The 26222-nt window shown below is 46.8% G+C and overlaps 1 protein-coding gene across 1 annotated transcript in view; it reads left to right on the top strand.

Moving 5' to 3' along the window:
* Window positions 1-24112, top strand: part of BUB1 (BUB1 mitotic checkpoint serine/threonine kinase) — a 365871-nt gene extending 341759 nt beyond the window's left edge. Inside the window, exons 21-22 of the mRNA XM_077283132.1 lie at window positions 21422-21528; window positions 23784-24112. Coding sequence (XP_077139247.1) covers window positions 21422-21528; window positions 23784-23979 — 303 coding nt within the window. The 3' untranslated portion in view covers window positions 23980-24112. The remainder of the gene's footprint in view (window positions 1-21421; window positions 21529-23783) is intronic.
* The last annotated feature ends 2110 nt before the right edge of the window (window positions 24113-26222 follow it).

Genomic DNA, 26222 nt, shown 5'->3' with positions numbered 1-26222 from the left:
ACTAAAATGGTGGACAAACATAAACAACTTAACCAGAGGTGTTCCCTGGGTATTACTAATATCTCAAATCCTAACTACGGACGCAAGTCCCATGGGGTGTGGAGCCCACCTAAACGATCAGATAGCCCAAAGGGTTTGGACAGGGGAACAGAGATTGACATCCTCGAACATGAAAGAACTGTTAGCTGTGAAATTCGGCCTTTAACCCCTTAATCCCATATGACGTACTATCCCGTCAAGGTGGGGTGGACCTTAATTCCCACCGACGGGATAGTACGTCATAGCGATCGGCCGCGCTCACGGGGGGAGCGCGGCCGGGTGTCAGCTGACTATCGCAGCTGACATCCGGCACTATGTGCCAGGAGCGGTCACGGACTGTCCCCGGCACATTAACCCCCGGCACACTGCGATCAAACATGATGGCAGTGTTCCGGCGGTACAGGGAAGCATCGCGCAGGGAGGGGGCTCCCTGCGGGCTTCCCTGAGACGATCGGTACAAGGCGATGTGCTCACCTTGTACCGAGCGTCTCCTCCCTGCAAGCCCCGGATCCAAAATGGCCGCGGGGCTGCATCCGGGTCCTGCAGGGAGGTGACGTCACAGCGCCTGCTCAGAGCAGGCGCCGGGAAGTCTCCCCTCTGTGCACGTCAGATCGCCGATCTGACAAAGTGCACAGCAAAGTGTCAGATCGGCGATCTGTCACTTTACTGTGATGCGCCCCCCCTTCCCCCGGGGCAAAGTAAAAATGTAAAAAAAAAAAATTACTTGTGTTAAAAAAAAATATATATATATTCATAAACAAATAATAATAATTAAAAAAAATATTGTTCCAAAAAAATATTTTCCTTTAGCTAAATAAAAAAAAACAATAAAAGTACACATATTTAGTATCGCCGCATCCGTAACGACCCGACCTATAAAACTGTCCCACTAGTTAACCCCTTCAGTGAACACCGTAAAAAAAAAAAAAAAAAAAGAGGCAAAAAACGCTTTATTATCATACCGCCTAACAAAAAGTGGAATAGCATGCGATCAAACAGATGGAAATAAATAACCATGGTACCGCTGAAAACTTCATCTTGTCCCGCAAAAAACGAGTCGCCACACAGCATCATCAGCGAAAAAGTATAAAAGTTATAGTCCTCAGAATAAAGCGATGCTAAAACAATTATTTTTTCTATAAAATAGTTTTTATCGTATAAAAGCGCCAAAACATAAAAAAATTATATAAATGAGGTATCGCTGTAATCGTACTGACCGAAAAAGAAATTAATGAATAGCTGGTTTTTGGCCATTCTGCCTCACAAAAATCGGAATAAAAAGCGATCAAACAATGGCACGTGCCCGAAAATGTTACCAATAAAAACGTCAACTCGTCCTGCAAAAAACAAGACCTCACATGACTCTGTGGACCAAAATATGGAAAAATTATAGCACTCAAAATGTGGTATTGCAAAAAACATTTGTTGCAATAAAAAGCGTCTTTTAGTGTGTGACGGCTGCCAATCAAAAATCCGCTAGAAAATGCGCTATAAATAGTAAATCAAACCCCCCCTTCATCACCCCCTTAGTTACGAAAAATTAAAAAATTAAAAAAATGTATTTATTTCCATTTTCCCGTTAGGGTTGGGGCTAGGGTTAGGACTACAGTTAGGGTTAGGGTTGGGGCTAAAGTTAGGGTTGGGGCTAAAGTTAGGGTTAGGGTTTGGATTACATTAATGGTTGGGAATAGGGTTGGGATTAGGGTTAGGGGTGTGTCAGAGTTAGGGGTGTGGTTAGGGTTACAGTTGAGATTAGGGTTAGGGGTGTGTTTGGATTAGGGTTTCAGTTATAATTGGTGGGTTTCCACTGTTTAGACACATCAGGGGCTCTCCAAATACGACATTGCGTCCGATCTCAATTCCAGCCATTTCTGCGTTGAAAAAGTAAAACAGTGCTCCTTCCCTTCCGAGCTCTCCCGTGCGCACAAACAGGGGTTTACCCCAACACATGGGGTATCAGCGTACTCAGGAGACATTGGACAACAACTTTTGGGGTCCAATTTCTCCTGTTACCCTTGGGAAAATACAAAACAGGGGGCTAAGAAATAATTTTTGTGGGGAAAAAAAAGAATTTGTATTTTCACGGCTCTGCGTTATAAACTGTAGTGAAACACTTGTTGGTTCAAAGTTCTCACAACACATCTAGATAAGTTCCTTGGGGGGTCTAGTTTCCAATATGGGGTCACTTGTGGGGGTTTTCTATGGTTTAGGTACATTAGGGGCTCTGCAAATGCAACATCCTCATGCGGCCTCCCTTTGGGAGTTGAACTTAGCCCTTACTACTCTATCTAAGGCTCCCTTTGAACCCCTGTCAGAAGTCCTGCTAAAAGTAGTGTCACTTAAAAGCTCTCTAGTAGTAGCTCTAACATCAGCGCGCAGAGTTAGTGATATCCAGGCTTTGCCCGCATACCCACCTTTCACACAAATATTAGTCGTTCTTAAAACTGACCCAGCCTATCTTCCAAAGGTGGCATCACGATTTTGCAGGTCTCAGGAGATATCCCTCCCTTCCTTTTGCCCCAATCCCAAAAATAACAGAGGAAGCCTTGCTTACATTAGATGTCAGGAGATGCCTAATCCATTATCTAGCAGCCACACGGGAGTGTAGGCAGGATAGGTCTCTTTGTGTGCTTCCAGGGTCCTCGGAAGGAGCAGAAAGCATCCAAAAGCACGCTTGCAAGGTGGATAAGAGATGCTATCACCCTGTCATGCCCCACACATGGGGTCGCCATTCCAGTGACAGTAAAAGCCGACTCAACAAGATCAGTGGCGACTTCCTGGGCAGAAAGTGCCAGCGCCTCGATAGAGCAGATATGTAGAGCCGCTACTTGGTCTTCCCCCTTTAAATTCTATAGTCATTATCGGCTGGACCTATCCTCTTCTTCAGACCTTACCTTAAGGGTTCTAGAGGCAGTGGTCCCCCCCAATGCAATCTCTGGAATTCTCTTCGTGGTGCCGTCATGGGGGAAAGAGAAAAACTTAGTTACTTAACGGTATTTCTGAGCCCATGACGGCACTGTACATTCCCTCCCTTCACGTGTAGGTGTGCACACTTAGTTTAGTTAACATTATGTTTAAAATGCTTGCCATGCGATGTCTCCATTAAGTTTCATAAGTAATGATAAATATTTTTATTTAGTTATTCATGTTATTAACCTGAAGTTCCTTTAGTGCTCTGTAAAACAACTGATGCGGGAGAGAGGTACCGCCTTTTTTATTAGTACATTTCCTGTCCCTGTTGGGCGGATCCCCTCTCTCCATGGTGCCGTCATGGGTTCAGAAAAATACAGTCATCGGTAAGTAGTTGTTTTTCTGTTAATGTTGATGATTATGGCTTATACTTTATAACACCAGCTTGAAAAAATTAAAAAATCCGAAATGACCTAATGAAATGTATGTTCAGTAAATGCACTCAATACTTGTTCTGGATTCCTTTTGCATCAATTACTGCATCAATGCGGTGTGGCATGGAGGCGATCAGTCTTTGGCACTGCTTGAGGTGTTATGGAAGCCCAGGTTGCTTTGATAGCAGCCTTCAGCTCGTCTTTGTTGGGTCTTGTGTCTCTCATCTTCCTATTGACAATATCCCATATATTCTCTGTAGGGTTAAGTTCAGACGAGATTACTGGCCAATCAAGCACAGTGATACTGTTGTTTTTAAACCAGGTATTGGTACTTTTGGCAGTGTGGACAGGTGCCAAGTCCTGCTGGAAAATGAAATTTCCATCTCCAAAAAGCTTGTCAGCAGAGGGAAGCATGAAGTGCTCTAAAATTTCCTGGCACACGGCTGCGCTTATTTTTGTCTTGATAAAACACAGTGGACCTACATCAGCAGATGACATGGCTCCTAAACCATTATTGATTGTGGATACTTCACACTAGACCAGAGGCAGCGAACCACTGGCCCGCAGTGGCTTTTCATGCAGCCTGGGGGAAGGTCCCCGGAGTCCGCAATGCCCGGGCGACAGCCGCATCCTGTCGACCCTTTAACTCCAAATGCATGGTACGCAGCGTTCATCACAGAACGCTGCCTGCCCTGCACATGAATGATGTAATCGGGGTGGGCGCGGTTAGCGAAGGGGTGGGCGGGGTTAGCGCCGAATGCTCTCCCGTCCTTCTGTCCCTGAAGAGGAGCTACTGCCAGAGTCCAGAGCGATCACTGTGCTGGCAGCTCTGTGTCTGCTGGTGATCTGTGCCCCTCAGCTATGTGCCCACTATGATCTCTGTACCCCCCCCGCTATGTGCCCCAATATGATCTCCTTGCTCCCCCAACTATAAGCCCCCTGTGATCTCTATGCCTCCCAGCTATGTGCCCCCAAGTCATCTTTTGCCCCTCCTGTGATCCCTGTGCCCACCCACAGTGCCCCAATATGATCTCTTTGCTCCCCCAACTATAAGCCCCCTGTGATCTGTGCCTCCCAATTATGTGCACCCATATCATCTCTGTGCCCCCTGTGATCTCTATTCCCCCCCACTATGTGCCCCAATATGATCTTTGCTCCCCCAACTATAAATCCCCTGTGATCTGTGCTCCCCAGCTAGATGCCCCCTGTGATCTGTGTCCTCCAGCTATGTGCATCCCTGTGATCTCTGTGGCTCCCAGCTTTGTGCCCCTCTGTGATCCCTGTGTCCCCTGCAATATTTGTGCCCCCTGTGATCTCTGTCCCCTCCAGCTATGTGCCCCTCCGTGATCTCTGTGCCCCCAGCTATGTGCATCCCTGTGATCTCTGTGGCTCCCAGCTTTGTGCCCCCCCCCCGTGATCTATGTGCCCCCCTGCTATGTACCCCTTGTGATATTTGTGCTCCCAAGTGATCTGTTCCCCCTGTGCTCTGTCCCATCCAGCTATGTGCCCCTCCTTGATCTCTGTGCCCCCCAGCTTTGTGCCCCCCTGTGATTTCTGTGCTCTTCTGTTATACGCCCCCTGTGAATTCTGTGCCATCGAGCTCTATGCCCCTGTGATCTGTGCCCTCCAGCTATATGCCCCCTGAGATCTCTGTGCCCCCCAGTTATGTACCCCTTGTGATTTCTGTGCCCTCCTGCTATATGCCCTCCTGTGATTTCTGTGCCCTCTAGCTATATGCTCCCCCTGTGATCACTGTGCCCCCAGCTATGTGCATCCCTGTGATCTCTGTGGCTCCCAGCTTGTGCCCCCCTGTGATCCCTGTGACCCCCGTTATGTACTCCCTGTGATATTTGTGCTCCCATGTGATCTGTGCCCCCCTGTGCTTTGTCCCCTCCAGCTATGTGCCCTCCTTTGATCTTTGTGCCCCCCATCCCTGTGATCTCTGTGGCTCCCAGCTTGTGCCCCCCGTTATGTACTCCCTGTGATTTTCTCCTACGCCTCATTGGGGGACACAGACCGTGGGTGTTATGCTGCTTGCCACTAGGAGGACACTAAGTGATACAAAGAAAGTTAGCTCCTCCCCTGCAGTATACACCCTCCTGCTGGCCCTCAGCTAACCAGTTCTTGCTTAGTGTCTGTAGGAGGCACTTGGGTCTGTTTTCAGACCCCAACTTTCTTATTTTAATTTTAATTTTAATTTTTCTGTAAATTTTTATTTTTTATTCAACGGAGTGAAGGGGGCGACGGATCTTTTTATTATAGGACCCGCTCTCCCCCGAACCAGCAACAGGCGAGCACGGCGAGTATACCTCCCCGTCCCTCTCCTGCGACGCGGGAGCACGCCAATTTTTACTGGGGCGACGGGTTTCCATCTTTGGTCCCGATCTCCCTTCCCCCTGCAAGACGGCGAGCACATAGAGCTTTCTCTAATGTTCCTCTCCGGTGGCCAGACATACAAGGCCCACATCACATGGCGTTGCATACTTGCGGCAGAGCCCAAAGGGATTACAGAAGAGGATGAGGATGGAGCGCGCAGGGACAGGGGGACCTGCATTACCGGACTGTGAGTACATCAGGAGTTCCCCTCCTGCGCTCCGGATCGCTTTGCGGCCGCGCCACCGCACACCGCCGGGCAGGCCGGAAATTTAGTCCCCGGCTTTTCAGCCGGAGTAGGCCGCAGTGGCCTCTATGGGGTAGGCGCCGGCGGTACTTGCGGCAGAGCCCCTGGGGAGAGGCGCCGGCGGTCGGGAACTGCGGCGGTTAGCGTCGCTCCGTTGCGGCCGCCTCGCATCCCCAGGCAGGCTGGAAATTTAGTCCCCGGCTTTTCAGCTGGAGTAGGCCGCAGTGGGCAGATTCCTCCCACGGCCGTAACCCCGCCCCCTATTTCGGCGCTTCTCGTCCGGGACGAGAGGCGCCCTGCAGATCTCGGGGGCCATTCTTCCTCACGCTGCCTGCGTGGAAGATGCGGTCCTGGGGGTGCCACTGGCCGGTACGCCAGCGGCAATCATTCGGCGCGGGGCCCGCCGACGCGCTCCACCGGCAGGCTCCATAAATTTAGTCCCCGGCTTTTCCAGCCGGACTAGGCCGCAGTTCAAATCCCCTTCAGGGGCGAAGGTGCCTCCACGGTCCCGATGGGCTGAACTTCGTGGATGTACAGAAGCCCCTCTCCATGGTCCGGGCAGCCCCCACTGTCCCACCACTGTGAAAGTGGATGGCACAAGGAGGCGGATGGTTCCTCTCCACCTCCCTAACAAGAGGAATGATGGATTGAGGTTTATCCCTCTATCTCTGCACCGTCCACGCTGCAATACCCGACATCCGCGGCGGCTCCATGCCGGGACGCGCACCGTTGGTGAGTGGATCCTGCCAGCGATGGGCTTCTGCAGTGGGATATTCACAGGCAGTCTCAGGCTTCCCTGTGGCCCACCTCCCTGAGGTAACGCTCCAGCTGGCTACAAAATTTAGCTCCTGGCTTCGGCCGATGTGTAGGCCGCACCACCAGACTGTGGCGCCTTAAGGCGGCTCTGAATTTTTTTCCTGGCGTTTTTCGCCTGGCACGGAAGCGCTCGATTTTCTCGAGCAACGGGTGACCACCCCTAACTTCTACGCTGGCGCCGGCTGCAGAAATTTACGCCCCGGCTTGGGCCTATTCATGGAAGTCTCGAGGCTCCGCCCACGTTGTGCCTGTGGCTCCGCCCCCTGAATTGGCGCTTCTCGCTCGCTGCGAGATTCTACCTAAACCCGCACGAGCAGTATAAAGTCACACGACCAGTATTCTCTGGTCTTAAAGGCACGTGACCAGTATTCCCTGGTCTTAAAGGCACGTGACCAGTATTCCCTGGTCTTAAAGGCACGTGACCAGTATTCCCTGGTCTTAAGGGACATGACCAGTATTCCCTGGTCTTAAGGGACATGACCAGTATTCCCCGGTCTTAAGGGACATGACCAGTATTCCCTGGTCTTAAGGGACATGACCAGTATTCCCTGGTCTTAAGGGACATGACCAGTATTCCCTGGTCTTAAAGGCACGTGACCAGTATTCCCTGGTCTTAAGGGACATGACCAGTATTCCCTGGTCTTAAAGGCACGTGACCAGTATTCCCTGGTCTTACAGGCGTGTGACCAGTATTCCCTGGTCTTAAAGGCGCGTGACCAGAATTCCAGGGTCTTAAAGACACGTGACCAGTGTGGTCTGATCCCCTGGTCTTAAACGCACACAGTATTCCCTGGTCTTAAAGGCACACAACCAGTATTCCCTGGTCTTAAAGGCACACGACCAGGATTCCCTGGTCTTAAAGGCACACGACCAGTATTCCCTGGTCTTAAAGGCACACGACCAGTATTCCCTGGTCTTAAAGGCACACGACCCGGATTCCCTGGTCTTAAAGGCACACGACCAGTATTCCCTGGTCTTAAAGGCACACGACCAGTATTCCCTGGTCTTAAAGACACACGACCAGTATTCCCTGGTCTTAAAGGCACACGACCAGTATTTCCTGGTCTTAAAGGCACATGACCAATCCGAAACTGGTCATAAATGAGGAGCCCTCTGCCGCTGATCCCAGTTTATCCCAGTGTAACTAGTTCCCTCAGTCTAAACTCCCTCGTAGAGCTTTTGCCATCCAGTCCGGATATGCGACTCACTGGATAGAAGCCTCTACGTGGGACGCTATGCCTGGTCTGATTTTTAAGGGCGACAGGCACTTTAAAGGGCGCCGGTCTCCCCACACCATCAACAGACGGGCACATGAAGGTCGCTTCCAGGTATCCTTTTTCTGCATCCAGGTCTAACGCCAGACAACCTGTCCTGTCCACCCGGAGACCTGAACTCTGTGGATGTACAGAGGCACCCTTTTTCGGGCGTCTGAGCACCCCCCTCTGCATCACCACTATTTAACAGAAGATGCAAGAAGGCCAATGTTCCCTCTCCACTTCCCTGTTAGGAGGATGGTGGATCGAGGCTCCTAATTTTTAACTCTATGACCTGCTGGAAGCAGCGGCGCATTCTGCCACTCGGCAGATTAACCGGGTGCAATCTCCTGTGGTTTACCTACCAGTATCCCTGCCCGATATGTCCTCAATTAAAAATGCCACGCTCTGTCGAATAGCAAATCTGGTTTGTTCCGTTTTGCGGCTACGGGTCCAGCCCTCTACCCTCCCTAGCCGCCGCATGGATTGCTAGAGCAACGGTCTCCTGCCTGGAGACCTTAACTACCTTGATTCACACCAGTACCCCTTTCCTGAAGACAGTTCAGCTGGTCAATCAAATTTTTCAGCGGGAGACTAACCAAGGATCGTACGTTCCTACAGCCCCGACCAACAGTGAAAGGGTTGTCCAGGACAGTCTAGATCTAAGGGATCTTGGTTCCTAAAAAGGGAACGAGAAGTAGGACCGATCCCGGACCTCAAACTTCTAACAACTTTTTCACAAGGTTCTTCTTCTTCGAATGGAGTTCCTCCGCTCAGCTATTACTTCAACAAAAAAGGTGCAGCCTCTGGCATCCATCGACATTCGGGATGCCTAACCTCTTCAAAATTCCTTTGCTTTTCCATTCGTGAACAGCATTTAAGTCACGACCTTGTCCTTCGGCCCTGCTACCGCACCCAGAGTGTTCGCAAGGGTCATGGCGGCTGTCATCTTGCACCTAGAGGCGTGGCCGTTCTGCCCTGTTTGGCCGACTGTTTACACGCCCTTGCAGGACTACGCTGAGTCGTCTATATCACTTGTGATATCCTCTCACCTGGACTGGAAGCTAGACTTAGACAACTTCTCATTTCCAGCCCAGCAGATATCCTTTTTGAGGATGATCCGGTATTCTTCCAGAAGGGTGGTCAATTTCCCTCCAGACAAGGTCATGGTTTTTCAACAGGGAGCTCGCGCTCTTGCTCACTCATCCCCTCATTTCATTCGATTTGCTGGGAGGTTTCTTAAAAAAAAAAAAAAAAAAAAAACAACAACGGAGACGACAATGGAAGCAGTTTCCTTCGCTCCGTTAGTTTTTTCAGCAAGTCAAGCAGCCTTTCAGACGATAGTCTCTGAGCTCTTTCTTCATCCGGGGTTTTTTTCTCCCGGTTCCATGGTTACTAGTAACTTCCAATGCCAGGCCTCTTCTCCCGATCATTGCTCTGGAGATCTCAAAGGTAGTCCTATAGTAGGTCCACTACCTTATGGCGGGTCAACCCAGCCGATTTCAATTGGACAGCGCCACGGCTGTGTCATACGTCAATCATCTAGCGAGTACCCACGTTCAAGCGCCTTGGCCAAGGTACCTCACATGGGCCGAGATCTATCACTCGGTGATCTTGGCAGTACATGTCCCAGGAGTAGAACTCTGAGCTGCGAACATATTTAGCTGTCAGGGTTTCACCTCAAGTGAGTAGGAACTTCACCTGGAAGTCTTCCATCAGACCCGCCTTCACTGGAGCTCTACAGTTGTAGTTCGGATGGCGTCCTGACTGATCGCCTGTGTACTCGAGTTTGTTGTTCGGCCTCGAGATCCAAGAGGCATCGCACTGCATGCTCTGGTTATTCCGTGGTACCAGTTTCCACTTCCGAGAGTTTTTCAGAAGCAGAAAGGGCCCCAGGGATCCTCGAAAATCCGCACTGACCACGTCAGTTCGCTTGCGGAGCTGATAGCTTTCTGTCTTTCTGCAACAAAACTGCAAGTAGGGACCACCTCGCAGGATGTTTTCACATGTAGTTCTTCCCTATTGCATACCGTTAGATCATTGGGATCTATTCTATTAGGGAAGGTCGCCCCCCTTTTTTCTCGGCGATATCCTCATCCTGACGAGTCTTCGGTGCTAACGGGTCTTTTCAGACCTTTTTCCCTTATTTCCTTCAAGGCAAGGTGGTATTGTATCACTACTGTCATGAGGGCATAGTTCTTCCCTCATCTCTTTTGGCACCAGTCCACAAAATGGAATGAGTTCCCCATATTCCGAACGAAGCGATTGCTTTGAGTAGGTACGTCTTGAGGACGGCGTCCCTCCCAAGGTTGGACACTGTATCTTGGGTTTCCTAACGGTAAGAGGAAGGCTTCCTGACGTTTACAGGAAGGGTTTGGCCGTCTTCATCGGCCATTCAGCCTGGTGTATTCTTTTCTCCATCCAGGAGTCCTTCCATGTTAGATGACAGCCTATCTCCCTGTCTATCGTGGGTTCTAGGCACCAGGCGTCGACAAGACACGCCTGCAAGCTTGCGGATTCGTCCAGTCCGCATACATTCTTGAAGCATTATAATTCCCAGACTCCCACAGATGTGGCTCTGGGCAGGCGGACTCTGCAGGCCGCGGTGGCGCACTTGTAAGTAGCAGTTACACAGGGCCTGATCTGACGTTGTCCCCACCCAGGGACTGCTTTTGTACGTCCCGCGGTCTGTGTCCCCCAATGAGGCGTAGGAGAAAGAGGGATTTTTGTGTACTCACCGTAAAATCCTTTTCTCCGAGCCAATCATTGGGGGACACAGCTCCCACCCTGGTATTGGCTTATGCTTGTTTTTTTATAATCCGATATGCTATACTGTCATGATCTCTGCAGGCAGAGATCATAGCAAGCCTATAGAGGGACAAGCTCTCGGAAGATGGAACTATACTGACCATGAACTAAGCCTGCCGCGCAACTAGAAATAGCCAGGTAGCATTTCCTATTTATCGCTAGATGCCCAGCTCTGGCCTAAGACCTAAATAGCTAGCAGAGGGAAATATAAGACCTGGCTCACCTCTAGAGAAATATTCCAAAGAAGACAGTAGCCCCCCACATATAATGACGGTGAGTTCAGATGAAACAACAAACGCAGCAGGAAAATAGTCTTAGCAAATTTGAGGTCCGCTTACTAGATAGCAGAAGACAGATAGTATACTTTCATGGTCAGCAGAAAAACACTAACAAAACACCATCCAGAGATTACCTTAAACTCTGGCATTAACTCATAACGCCAGAGTAGCAATCCCTGATCAACGAGAGCTTTCCAGACACAGTAACAAAACTTCAGCTGTGAACTGGAACAAATAGGCAAAACAAACATGGACAAAAGTCCAACTTATCTAGTAGTTGTCTAGAAGCAGGAACAAGCACTGAGAGGCATCAGATAACATTGTTGACCGGCAAGAAACCACCAGAGAAATGAGCTTAAATAGCGACACCCACTACTGATGGAACCAGGTGAAACAGGAAAGAGGATGACAAGTCCAATTCCACAAGCGGCCACCGGGGGAGCCCAGAATCCAAATTCACAACAGTACCCCCCCCTCAAGGAGGGGGCACCGAACCCTCACCAGATCCACCAGGGCGACCAGGATGAGCCCTATGGAAGGCACGAACAAGATCAGAAGCATGAACATCAGATGCATTGACCCAAGAATTATCCTCCTGGCCGTAACCCTTCCAGTTGACCAGATACTGGAGTCTCCGTCTGGAAACACGAGAGTCCAAAATTTTCTCCACAACGTACTCCAACTCACCCTCAACCAACACCGGAGCAGGAGGCTCAACTGAAGGTACAACAGGTACCTCATACCTGCGCAATAACGACCGATGAAAAACGTTATGAATGGAAAAGGACGCAGGGAGGTCCAAACGGAAAGAAACAGGATTAAGAATCTCCAATATTCTATAAGGGCCGATGAACCGAGGTTTAAACTTAGGAGAAGAGACCCTCATAGGGACAAAACGAGAAGACAACCACACCAAATCTCCAACACAAAGCCGAGAACCAACACGACGATGACGGTTGGCAAAACGCTGAGTCTTCTCCTGGGACAACTTCAAATTGTCCATAACCTGCCCCCAGATGTGATGCAATCTCTCCACCACCGCATCCACTCCAGGACAATCCGAGGATTCCACCTGACCGGAGGAAAATCGAGGGTGAAACCCCGAATTACAGAAAAACGGGGACACCAAGGTGGAAGAGCTGGCCCGATTATTGAGGGCGAACTCTGCCAATGGCAAAAAAGCAACCCAATCATCCTGGTCAGCAGAGACAAAACACCTCAGATATGTCTCCAGGGTCTGATTAGTCCGCTCGGTCTGGCCATTAGTCTGAGGGTGAAAAGCAGATGAAAAAGACAAATCTATGCCCATCCTAGCACAGAATGCCCGCCAAAATCTAGACACAAATTGGGTACCTCTGTCAGAAACAATATTCTCAGGAATACCGTGCAATCGGACAACATTCTGAAAAAACAGAGGAACCAACTCAGAAGAAGAAGGCAACTTGGGCAGAGGAACCAAATGGACCATTTTAGAGAAACGGTCACAGACCACCCAGATGACAGACATCTTCTGGGAAACAGGCAGATCTGAAATAAAATCCATCGAGATGTGTGTCCAAGGCCTCTTAGGAATAGGCAAGGGCAACAGCAGTCCGCTAGCCCGAGAACTACAAGACTTGGCCCGAGCACAAACGTCACATGACTGCACAAAGACTCGCACATCTCGTGACAGGGAAGGCCACCAGAAGGATCTTGCCACCAAATCCCTGGTACCAAAAATTCCGGGATGACCTGCCAATGCAGAAGAATGTACCTCAGAGATGACTCTGCTGGTCCAATCATCCGGAACAAACAGTCTATCAGGCGGACAACGATCCGGTCTATCCGCCTGAAACTCTTGCAAGGACCGCCGCAGATCAGGAGAAACGGCCGACAAAATTACTCCCTCCCTAAGGATACCTGTGGGTTCAGAATTACCAGGAGAGTCCGGGTCAAAACTCCTAGAAAGGGCATCTGCCTTAACATTCTTAGAACCCGGTAGGTATGACACCACAAAATTAAAGCGAGAAAAAAATAAAGACCAGCGCGCCTGTCTAGGATTCAGGCGTCTGGCAGTCTCAAGATAAATCAAATTTTTGTGGTCAGTCAATACCACCACCTGATGCCTAGCCCCCTCGAGCCAATGGCGCCACTCCTCAAACGCCCACTTCATGGCCAAAAGCTCCCGATTCCCAACATCATAATTCCGCTCTGCGGGCGAAAATTTGCGAGAAAAGAAGGCACAAGGCCTAATGACGGAGCAGTCGGAACCTTTCTGCGACAACACTGCCCCAGCTCCGATCTCCGAAGCGTCAACCTCAACCTGAAAAGGCAGATTCACATCAGGCTGACGCAACACAGGGGCAGAGGCAAAACGGCGCTTAAGCTCCTGAAAGGCCTCTACAGCATGAGGGGACCAATTAGCAACATCAGCGCCTTGTCTGGTCAAATCAGTCAGTGGTTTAACGACATCCGAAAAACCAGCAATAAATCGGCGGTAAAAGTTGGCAAAGCCCAAAAATCTCTGAAGACCCTTAAGAGAGGAGGGCTGAGTCCAGTCACAAATAGCTTGCACCTTGACGGGATCCATCTCAATGGAAGAGGGAGAAAAAATATACCCCAAAAAGGAAATTTTCTGGACCCCAAAAACGCACTTAGACCCCTTCACACATAAAGAATTAGACCGCAGAACCTGAAAAACTCTCCTGACCTGCTGGACATGAGAGTCCCAGTCATCAGAAAAAATCAGAATATCATCCAGATATATTATCATAAATTTATCCAGAAAATCGCGGAAAATATCATGCATAAAAGACTGGAAAACTGAAGGGGCATTAGAAAGACCAAAAGGCATGACCAAATACTCAAAGTGGCCCTCGGGCGTATTAAATGCGGTCTTCCACTCATCCCCCTGCCTAATCCGCACCAAATTATACGCCCCACGAAGATCAATTTTAGAGAACCACTTAGCACCCTCTATACGAGCAAACAAATCAGTAAGCAATGGCAATGGGTATTGATACTTAACAGTGATCTTATTCAGAAGCCGATAATCAATACATGGTCTCAAAGAGCCGTCTTTTTTTGAGACAAAGAAAAACCCAGCTCCCAAGGGAGAAGAAGATGGACGAATATGTCCCTTTTCCAAAGACTCCTTTATATATTCCCGCATAGCAGCATGTTCCGGCACAGACAGATTAAACAAACGACCCTTTGGATATTTACAACCCGGTATCAAATCTATGGCACAATCGCACTCACGGTGCGGAGGTAACGACCCAAGCTTGGGTTCGTCAAAGACGTCTTGATAATCAGAGAGGAACTCAGGGACTTCAGAGGGAATGGACGACGAAATAGAAACCAAAGGTAAGTCCCCATGAATACCCTTACATCCCCAGCTCAACACAGACATTGCTCTCCAGTCCAAGACTGGGTTGTGAGACTGCAACCATGGCAATCCCAGTACCAAATCGTCATGTAAATTATACAGCACCAGGAAACGAATAATCTCCTGGTGATCCGGATTGATACGCATGGTTACTTGTGTCCAGTATTGTGGTTTATTATTAGCCAATGGGGTGGAGTCAATCCCCTTCAGAGGAATAAGAGTCTCCAAAGGCTCTAAATCAAAACCACAACGATTGGCAAAGGACCAATCCATAAGACTCAGAGCGGCGCCAGAGTCAACATAGGCGTCCGTGGCAATGGATGACAAAGAGCAAATCAGGGTTACAGACAAAATAAACTTAGACTGAATGGTGCCAATGGAAACAGACTTATCAAGCTTCTTTGTACGCCTAGAGCATGCTGATATAACATGAGTAGAATCCCCACAATAGAAACACAATCCATTCTTCCGTCTAAAATTCTGTCGCTCGCTCCTGGACAGAATTCTATCACACTGCATACTTTCTGGCGTCTTTTCCATAGACACCGCCAGATGGTGCACCGGTTTGCGCTCCCGCAGACGCCTATCAATCTGAATAGCCATTGTCATGGACTCATTCAGACCTGCAGGCACAGGGAACCCCACCATAACATCCTTAACGGCATCAGAGAGACCTTCTCTGAAAGTTGCCGCCAAGGCGCACTCATTCCACTGAGTAAGCACAGACCATTTACGGAATTTTTGGCAGAAAACTTCAGCTTCGTCTTGCCCCTGAGATAGTGCCATCAAAGTTTTTTCTGCCTGAATTTCCAAATGAGGTTCCTCATAAAGCAAGCCCAAGGCCAGAAAAAACGCATCCACATCGCGTAACGCAGGATCCCCTGCTGGCAATGAGAAGGCCCAATCTTGAGGGTCACCCCTGAGCACGGAAATCACAATCCTAACCTGCTGAGCAGGGTCTCCAGCTGAACGAGACTTCAGGGACAAATAAAGCTTACAATTATTTCGGAAATTCTGGAAGCTAGCTCTATTCCCTGTGAAGAACTCCGGCAAAGGAATTCTCGGCTCAGATACCGGAGCATGTACCACAAAATCTTGTAAATTTTGTACTTTCGTGATGAGATTATTCAAACCCGCAGTTACACTCTGGAGATCCATTATTGTCAGGTGCACACAGAGCCATACAGAGATTAGGAGGAGAGAGAGAAAAAAGACTGCAGCAAGGCAGACTGGAGGAAAAAAAAAAAAAAAAAAAAAAAAATTCCAGCAGACTTCTTATAACTCTCCTTTCTCAACCTGGGTCTTTAACACTTTACTGGCCGGTCAAACTGTCATGATCTCTGCAGGCAGAGATCATAGCAAGCCTATAGAGGGACAAGCTCTCGGAAGATGGAACTATACTGACCATGAACTAAGCCTGCCGCGCAACTAGAAATAGCCAGGTAGCATTTCCTATTTATCGCTAGATGCCCAGCTCTGGCCTAAGACCTAAATAGCTAGCAGAGGGAAATATAAGACCTGGCTCACCTCTAGAGAAATATTCCAAAGAAGACAGTAGCCCCCCACATATAATGACGGTGAGTTCAGATGAAACAACAAACGCAGCAGGAAAATAGTCTTAGCAAATTTGAGGTCCGCTTACTAGATAGCAGAAGACAGATAGTATACTTTCATGGTCAGCAGAAAAACACTAACAAAACACCATCCAGAGATTACCTTAAACTCTGGCATTAACTCATAACGCCAGAGTAGCAATCCCTGATCAACGAGAGCTTTCCAGACACAGTAACAAAACTTCAGCTGTGAACTGGAACAAATAGGCAAAACAAACATGGACAAAAGTCCAACTTATCTAGTAGTTGTCTAGAAGCAGGAACAAGCACTGAGAGGCATCAGATAACATTGTTGACCGGCAAGAAACCACCAGAGAAATGAGCTTAAATAGCGACACCCACTACTGATGGAACCAGGTGAAACAGGAAAGAGGATGACAAGTCCAATTCCACAAGCGGCCACCGGGGGAGCCCAGAATCCAAATTCACAACACTATACTCTCATATATGATATGACATGCTTTAAGCTAATATGTTGTTACTGATCTCCTACTGCTTTTTACACCGAACTGGTTAGCTGAGGGCCAGCAGGAGGGTGTATACTGCAGGGGAGGAGCTAACTTTCTTTGTATCACTTAGTGTCCTCCTAGTGGAAAGCAGCATAACACCCACGGTCTGTGTCCCCCAATGATTGGCTCGGAGAAAAGGATTTTACGGTGAGTACACAAAAATCCCTCTTTTGTGCTCCCATGTGATCTGTGCCCCCTGTGATCTGTCCCCTCCAGCTGTGCCCCCAGCTATGTGCCCCTCTGTGATTTCTGTGCCCCCCAGCTATGTGACCTCCTTAGATCTTTGTGCCACAGCGGGAAAAGCAGCTGTGAGAAGCAACATGATCAGTATCACCTAACATAACAGCTGCACCAAAGAGAAGCGGCTCCAGGGTCACATTAAGGGTGAGTTACCGTAATTGTTTGACTAAATATACCGGGCTAATATTCAAGGTGATCATTTTTACGTGACCCCCGGATGATGGTAGAAGTTTCCAAATGGCCCCCGGCTGGAAAAAGGTTCCCCACCCCTGCACTAGACCTTAAAAATCAAGGTCCCAGAGTCTGGAGGAAGAATGGAGAGACAGACAATCCAAGCTGCTTGAGGTCTAGTGTGACGTTTCCATAATCAGTGATGGTTTGGGGAGCCAAGTCATCTGCTGGTATAGGTCCACTGTGTTTTATCAAGATCAAAGTCAGCGCAGCCGTATTTCAGGAAATTTTAGAGCACTTCATGCTTCCCTCTGCCGACAAGCTTTTAGGAGATGAAAATTTCATTCTCCAGCAGGACTTGGCTCCTGTCCACACTGCCAAAAGTACCAATACCTGGTTTAAAAACAACAGTATCACTGTGCTTGATTGGCCAGCAAACACACCTGACTTCAATCCCATAGATAATCTATGGGGTATTGTCAAGAGGAAGATGAGACACCAGACCCAACAATGCAGAGGAGCTGAATGCTGTTATCAAAGCAACCTGGGCTTTCATAACACCTCAGCAGTGCCACAGGCTAATCGGCTCCATGCCACACCATATTGATGCAGTAATTGATGCCAAAGGAGCCCTGACCAAGTATTGAGTGCATTTACTGAACATACATTTCAGTAGGCCAACATTTCGGATTTTAAAATTATTTTTTCAAGCTGCTGTTATAAATAGTGATGAGCGAGTGTACTCGTTGCTTGGGTTTTCCCGAGCACGCCCGGGTGACCTCCGAGTATTTGTTAATGTTCGGAGATTTAGTTTTCATCACGGCAGCTGAATGATTAACAGCTATTAGCAAGGCTGAGTACATGTGGGTGTTGCCTGGTTGCTAGGTAATCCCCACATGTAATCAAGCTGGCTAATAGCTGTAAATCATGCTGATGAGGCGATGAGAACTTAATCTCCGTGCAGTCATAAATACTCGGAGACCACCCGAGCGTGCTTGGGAAAACCCGAGCAACGAGTACACTCACTCATCACAAGTTATAAAGTATTCTAATTTACTGAGATAATGACATTTGAGTTTTCTTTGGTTGTTAGCCATAATCATCATCTTTAACAGAAATAAACACTTGAAATACATCCCTCTGTTTGTAATGACTCTATGTAATATTCAGGTGCATCTCACAGAATTAGAATATCATCAAAAAGTTAATTTATTTCATTTCTTCAATACAAAAAGCGAAACTCATATTTTTCATGGTTCTACAGCAGGGTTAAAATCAGAATTGTTGGCCTACTGAAATGTATATTCAGTAAATACACTCAATACTTGATCGGGGCTCCTTTGGTATCAATTACTGCATGAATATGACGTGGCATGGAGGCGATCAGCCTGTGGCACTGCTGAGGTGTTATGGAAGCCCAGGTTGCTTTGATAGATAGCAGCCTTCAGCTCATCTGCATTGTTTGGTGTCTCTAATCTTCCTCTTTACAATACCCCATAGATTCTCTATGGGGTTAAGGTCAGGCGAGTTTGCTGGCCAATCAAGCACAATGATACTGTTGTTTATATTGTTTATAAACCAGGTATTGGTACTTTTGGCAGTGTGGACAGGAGCCAAGTCCTGCTGGAGAATGAAATTTCCATCTCCTAAAAGCTTGTCGGCAGAGGGAAGCATGAAGTGCTCTAAAATTTCCTGGTAGATGACTGTGCTGACTTTGGTCTTGTTTAAACACCATAAAAGCAGATGACATGGCTCCCCAAACCATCACTGATTGTGGAAATTTCACACTATTCTAATTTTGTGAGATGCACCTGTATTTCTTCACGGTCTATGAAGAGGGGTGGAGGGAGCATGTTTCTGTTGAATCATATTCAAGACACACACACACACACACACACACACACACACACACACACACACACACTTGTCCTCATCGATCCTATTACTGTATTTCCGAATTTGACATTTTATAAAAGTGTTTCCCCTTATATTCTTGTATAGTGTATATAAGTCATCAGAACAGCTAATTGCTCCAAACATGAGCTAAGAGGAAAACAAACGAAAACACCAAGTATACTGAGACAACGTATACTGGACTATTGATTTATCCAGTTTATTGAAAGTTTAGATATGCTTTAAGAAGTACTTACCTTAATCCTGCTTTCTTGTTCACTCCAGAAGTTCTGAGATGAATGCAGACATTCCTTCCCTGTGTTTATTTTTTCCCCTTCTTTGTATAGAAGGAGCTTCACTACTTATCATGAACACAAACTGCAGCACAGATTCATCTCAGATAAAAGTCTAGACCTTTAGATCAGGAATAGGACAGACAAAACTGCATTGAACTACTGTACCCAATTTTTTATATAGTATAGGAGTTGCTCCATTTTATATTGACTCTGACTCCACAGCCCTGGTGGGAACAGAGACTGTCTGACCGACGGTAATGATTTTACTGCCGATCAGAAGTGGTGTTTGCTACGCTGTCATGCACATGACAGCGTGGCAAACACTGGATGTTCGGGCCCCCCATTCAAGTGAATGGGGGACCTGGTACTGTTCTGGTACTCGAACCATATTAACATAGTTAGCAAGGCCGAAAAAAGACATTTGTCCATCCAGTTCAGCCTACATTCTGTCAGAATAAATCCCCAGATCTATGTCCTTCTAAAGAACCTAATAACTGTAAGATACAATATTGTTACGCTCCAGGAAGACATCCAGGCCTCTCTCAAATCCCTCGACTGAGTTTGCCACCAAACTTTTTGTAACTGTTCGGCTGGCCCCGAATATCCTGGTGTCTGCACCATTTCTGCACATATTATTAGAGATGGGCAGAGAATCTTCAACATCAAAAACTCACCAAAAGCTCTTTGTGGAAATGTAGCCTTATATTTACATGCCCAATTCCTTGTCATGTCCTCCTACGCCTCAGTCTGAGATCATTATAACATAATGTCCTCTCTCCCGCCCTCAATTCATAATAATGTCATTTCCCCTACCCGACCACATTCAGTTTGTTAAACAGTAAGGGTATATGCACACGTTGCAGATTTCCTGCGGATCCGCAGCATTTTTTGTGGGGCAGAAACGCTGCAGATCCGCAAGTGATTTACAGTACAATGTATATCAATGGTTAAAAAAAATTGCTGTGCTAATGGTACGGAAAATTCTGTGCGGAAACGCTGCGGATTAAAAGTAGCAGCATGTCACTTCTTTTTTGCGGATCTGCAGCGTTTTTGTACCCATTCCATTATAGAAATCCACAGGGGTAAAAAACGCAGTAAATCCGCAAAAAATCCACACCAAAATTCGCACAAAAAACGCAACAAATCCGCACCTGCGTTTTCTGCCAAGAGATGCAGAATCCGCACCAGAAATTCCTAAGGCTAATCCGCAACGTGTGCACATAGCCCAAAAAAAAATGTAATACTTGACTCTCTCTATAGTCTCCTGCAGCCCAACTTCCTCTTGTGGCCAAGCGCGTCCATGCTGGCACAATGATGTTATCTCACCGGCTGAATTGCGTCACAGGGACGGTGACTGGAGCTACCATGTAGCATCGTTGCCATTTTCGATTGTCTGCATCAAAGCTGACTACCGATGATAGAGCACAAAATATTATAATGAGGGCAATCTGGCCATGGGTCCCAGCCGGTAGCCCTGATTGCCGTCATTATAATCTGCCTATGGTTATACAAGCATCCCACAGAGTAAGACTCCTATATCTTAAGATCTGTATTACTATGTGTTACCAGCATAATAACCTGTGCAAATTATGTAAGTATGTTTAATAACTTGGAGTATTGATCTGGGTAGTGACCTGCATTATTCTCTTCTACAGCGTTTTGAGGAGCTGCGGACTTCCTCCGTGAAGCCCCGCCCTCGGCCGCATCTCCGCCGCTAGCTCCGCCTACTTCTGCATGCGGCCTGCGTACCTATCTTTAACATTAGGTACGCAGGTCGTGCGGCTGTATGCGGATGCTTCCGCATGCGTCGTTTTGACGATGCGGAGAAAAAAATAAATTGCTACCAGCTGCGTCCTACGCTGGTCACTGCATCGTCAAAACGACGCATGCGGAAGCATCTGCATACAGCCGCATGCCCTGCGTACCTAATGTTAAAGATAGGTACGCAGGCCGCATGCAGAAGTAGGCGGGGCTAGCGGCCGAGGGCGGGGCTTCACAGAGGAAGTCCGCAGCCCCTCAAAATGCTAATGTGAAACCGGCCTTACACATTGTGTTCCCGCACCTCTTCTCTTAGGCTGCCTTGTTTTATTCTTCGTGTGCATTTAATCGCAGCAGATATGTAATCGTATAATGTATTTGTATATTGTAAATACTGTGTTTCTCCTGTGTAACAGACGGACTACTTTGGAGTCGCTGGAACTGTTTACTGCATGCTGTTTGGCAAATACATGAAAGTTCGTGAAGAGAATGGAGTGTGGAGACCAGAAGGCAATTTTAAACGGTCAGTTATTATGGAAACCCCAACGGAAGGAATGTTCAGTCTGAATGATCTTTTTACATGTGTATATGGGTGCAAGTTTTCTAAAAAGTAATGGGAGGAATTTGAGGCTAAAACTACAATTTTTTCCAATGGATGTGTCAAAAGTCTGCATGTGGATCAAACTTTTAATTCACAACAATTAGGACTTTAAAGAGAACCAGACATCTCCACCCACTCGCCTTCAGTGACCGGAAACTATCACTCGAGGAGCGGGCAGGGAGAAGCTGCTGGATCCACCTGTCATGACTAGTTTCTGGCAGCTTTTAAAGTATGTTTTTCACTGAAACACAGCAATGTTTCGGAGTCGCATGCACTGGTGAAGTCATGGAGCCAATGCTTGAAACGTGCAGTCAGTGGCTTTTATATGCTGCACAATCCATAATCTCGGCTTTGTCCGATATCCAGCGCCTCCTCTTCTGAGTCACACAACTGCAATGCCGACTCCCTGAATCACTCTCCGGTCACGCTCACACATTCAGTATTGGGTCAGTATTTTACATTAGTAAAATACCTGGCTTTGGCTTACAAATACTGATGTGAAGTACTGACCAAATACTCAGTGCACAGGCGGACCTACCGCCGGTTCAACCGGTCCAGCTGCATCGGGGCCCGAAGGTGAAGGGGGACCCTTGCAGGCAGTGGCGTACTGCCAGGGGCCCGGCTTTATGCTGCTGCAGTAGATCGTTGCCCGCACTGTATTAGAAGTGCACAAGTGCCGGCCGCCATCCCTGTATTGCAGATACTGCAGGCTGTGTCTGCTGATCTGACGTCACCTGCGCGCCTGTTTCACTCTGCTGGACAGGAGAGATGAAGAGAGATGAAGATGAAGAAGAGATGGAGTCTATCACCCATCCTCTGGAATTCAGTGCCCCAACACATCCGGTTATCCACTACTTTTGGATCCTTCAAAAGAAACCTGAAAACCCATCTCTTCAAAGAAGCTTACAGCCTGTAAAGACTACACGGCCACCGCAACACCACTGGAGCTACTGCAACCCTTGACCTACTGTCTCCTTCCCCACAATCCTGTAGATTGTAAGCCCGCAAGGGCAGGGTCCTCTTCCCGCTGTACCAGTCTGTCATTGTTAGTTTTGTTTACTGTAAGTGATATTTGTATTTTGATGTAACCCCTTCTCATGTACAGCACCATGGAATTAATGGTGCTATATAAATAAACAATAATAATAATAATGAAGTCAGCAGGGGCAGGAGGTATGTGACATGGGGCTTCATCAGATTCCTGCTGTGTTTGCTTTCTGCTCTATCTGCACTGTGAGATTTATTGCACCATCTTACACTTACATACATACAGATATGGTCGTGCTGTCATCAGCTCCAGCGACACCCGATCTGTATGTAAGAGGAAGCAATAGCTCACAGTGATCCTCAGATAGAGACTGCAGTGTGTGACCTTGAGCCTCCAGCATTATATGTCCTGCAGCCTGGCCAGTGCTCAGTGCAGGTAACACTATATATGTGCACATAGTACAGTACATAACACCTAGGACAGAGATTAGTATACAACTTTGTATGTAACAGACCTGGGCAAATTGGGGCAATTGGACCGGGCTATCTGAGATAGCCAAACGCCCCAAAACACTGTTCCGCAGGCCGTGTCATATGACCGACCTGCATCCAGAGTTCACCGCCATCTAAATCTTCAGGACGCACATAGTGGTGAATATAATGGTGGAGGACGGAAACACCAACTCTTTCCACCAGTCACAGCGTGTGCGACAACAGACAGCATGGGGCGATTTGACGTGTGCGGCGACTGCATGGAAATACAAAATTTAGCATTTTCGTGCTGTCTCCGCATGCGGATGCATTCGCATAGAACGCATGTCCCTGTGTACCAAATGTTAAAGATAGGTACGCAGGGAAATGCAGGACGCATACAGAAGTAGGCAGAGCTTCAGGGAGGAAGACCACAGCCCTCCTGAACGCAAATGTGAACCTAGCCTTAGTCTGTGATCTGGTATTGTCAATATGAGGAATAATAGGAAAAAACTCAATTCAAATCAATAGTAATCTCAGAGCAGTGCTAAAGGGGTTGGAATATTTTATACTGTACAACTTTTTCAACTCCGGAATTAGTGGTGGTCCTGATTCAGAGACTTCAACCACACATCAGAAGATCACATTGACTATATTGTTTCTCTAACCAAATTCCAATTATGTCTCCTCTTTCATAACTTATGTTCGTTTTATTGTAGATTGCAGAATGGAATAGTGTGGGAAGCCTTTTTCCATTCATTGCTGAATATCCCCGACTGTCACAGCCCATCTCCACTCAAACATTTGCGTGAAGAACTGACCCAGCACTTCCAGAGAATGTACATTGCAAAGATGAAATCTCTGCACAACAGGCTTGTTATCCTGCTCCTAGAAAACAAGCGTTCGAGGAAGTAACCTTGACCGGACTTTTTACAAAAACTCTTTCAATGTGTTGGACAACAAAGTCAGTTTATGTCCTTTCATAGTTTTAATGACTGTTTCACAGTAAGGACACAAATTCTAGAGAACATCACTTCAACCATAGTAACCTCTGACCTTCTACAGCAGATGGGCAAAATAAATGCAATGTATTCATCATGCTAAATACGCCTGAGTTCTGCCATGATTTGTGCTGAAACTGTTTTTAACAGCTTGCACCTCATTGGATTTATTTTTATTTATTTTTTTTTTAAGACCTTTTTTACAACTTGTTTTGCAGCATGGTCTTTCAGAAAAGAGTGACTTGTAAGAGAAAGGGTTATGGCTTAAATTGTGACAAAAAAATGTGCGCCACAATTTTGGTATAAAGTAAGCCAATAAAGGTGGTACTAACTTAGAATAGATAGTCCTAAAATGCGCCATATCTATCAGTGATGCCATAGGATATTTCTGTCTAGTCTAATTAGTCATCATCTAAGGATAAGACGGTTTTGATAGATCTGCCCAATTTTTAGCAATCGTACAAATGTGAACTTTCTTGCCAGTGTATTGATAGTGTTGTTCCTAAGTAAAACTATGCCAAATATTAAAAATTATCCAACTTTAAAAAAAGAAAAAAATGAAAAATTGAAAATTGTTGCAAATGTGACAAAAATACTTTAAAATTTAGAGGCCACTGCAACATGTTCAGTTTGTCTGATTTTTCTCTTCATAGGTATATTTTGAGTAAAATGTAAATTGTTCTTTTAGTCTATAAACTTCTGACAACAGGTCTCCAAATTTCCAAGCAATTAATTTTGGTTTTTTTTCTGAAAAGGAGAAAAGTTCAAAATTAAAAGAAAAAAACAGCCAGTGCTTTCAGACCTCAATTAATGCAAAGAAAACAATTTCATAATCATTTAGAAACAACAGTACTAATGGTTTAACTCAGGAAGAGTTCAGAAATCAATATTTTGTGGAATAACCATGATTCTTAATCACAGCTTTCATGCGTCTTGGCATGCTTTCCACCAGTCTTTCACACTGCTTCTGGAGCAAAAATGTAAGGAGTTCTTCTTTGATGGCTTGTGACTATCCATCATCCTCTTCATTACATTCGAGAGGTTGTCAATGAGGTTCAGGTCTGGAGATTGGGCTGCCCAGGACAGGGTTTTGATGTGGTGGTCTCTTAATTTTTGCCAGAGATATATGCTTAAAGGGAACCTGTCACCTGAATTTGGCGGGACCAGTTTTGGGTCATATGGGTGGGGTTTTCAGGTGCTTGATTCACCCTTTCCTTTCCAGCCAGCGGGTAAGGAAAGGGTGAATCAAACACCCGAAAACCCCACCCATATGACCAAAACTGGTCCAGCCAAATTCAGGTGACAGGTTCCCTGTAAGGATAATGCCACTTAAGATCTCCATATACCTGTTTTTTTCCAAGTCTCCTGTTGCTGCATGCCTTTCTTCCTCTCTTCCTGTGCCCTGGCACCAGCTCTGTTGTGTTTAAAGCACCATTGTTGTGTATAAAGATCTATTACACAAACCATGACAATAAAGATTATTCTCTACTCCCCCTCACTGACATGGATGATGGGATGGATCAATGGATGGGGAGAGATCTGAAAGTAAAGAATTTCTGCACTATTAGTATAATCAACACAACTTCTTAGTAGGCAATGCCTTACACCAAAGACAACTGCTTAATGGGTAATGCCAAAGACAACTGCTTAATGGGTAATGCCAAAGACAACTGCTTAACCCCTTAATGATCGCTTATACAGTACAGATCAAAAGTTTGGACACACCTTCTCATTTAAAGATTTTTCTGTATTTTCATGACTATGAAAATTGTACATTCACACTGAAGACATCAAAACTATGAATTAACAAGTGGAATTATATACTTAACAAAAAAGTGTGAAACAACTAAAATTATGTCTTATATTCTAAGTTCTTCAAAGTAGCCACCTTTTGCTTTGATGACTGCTTTTCACACTCTTGGCATTCTCTTGATGAGCTCCAAGAGGTAGTCACCAGAAATGGTCTTCCAACAATCTTGAAGGAGTTCCCAGAGATGCTTAGCACTTGTTGGCCCTTTTGCCTTCACTCTGCAGTCCAGCTCACCCCAAACCATCTCGATTGGGTTCAGGTCTGGTGACTGTGGAGGCCAGGTCATCTGGCGTAGCACCCCATCACTCTCCTTCTTGGTCAAATAGCCCTTACACATCCTGGAGGTG

The sequence above is a fragment of the Ranitomeya variabilis genome, chromosome 2, assembly GCF_051348905.1.
Source record: "Ranitomeya variabilis isolate aRanVar5 chromosome 2, aRanVar5.hap1, whole genome shotgun sequence".
Classification (NCBI taxonomy): domain Eukaryota; kingdom Metazoa; phylum Chordata; class Amphibia; order Anura; family Dendrobatidae; genus Ranitomeya; species Ranitomeya variabilis.
This window is presented reverse-complemented; position numbering and strand designations above follow the sequence as displayed.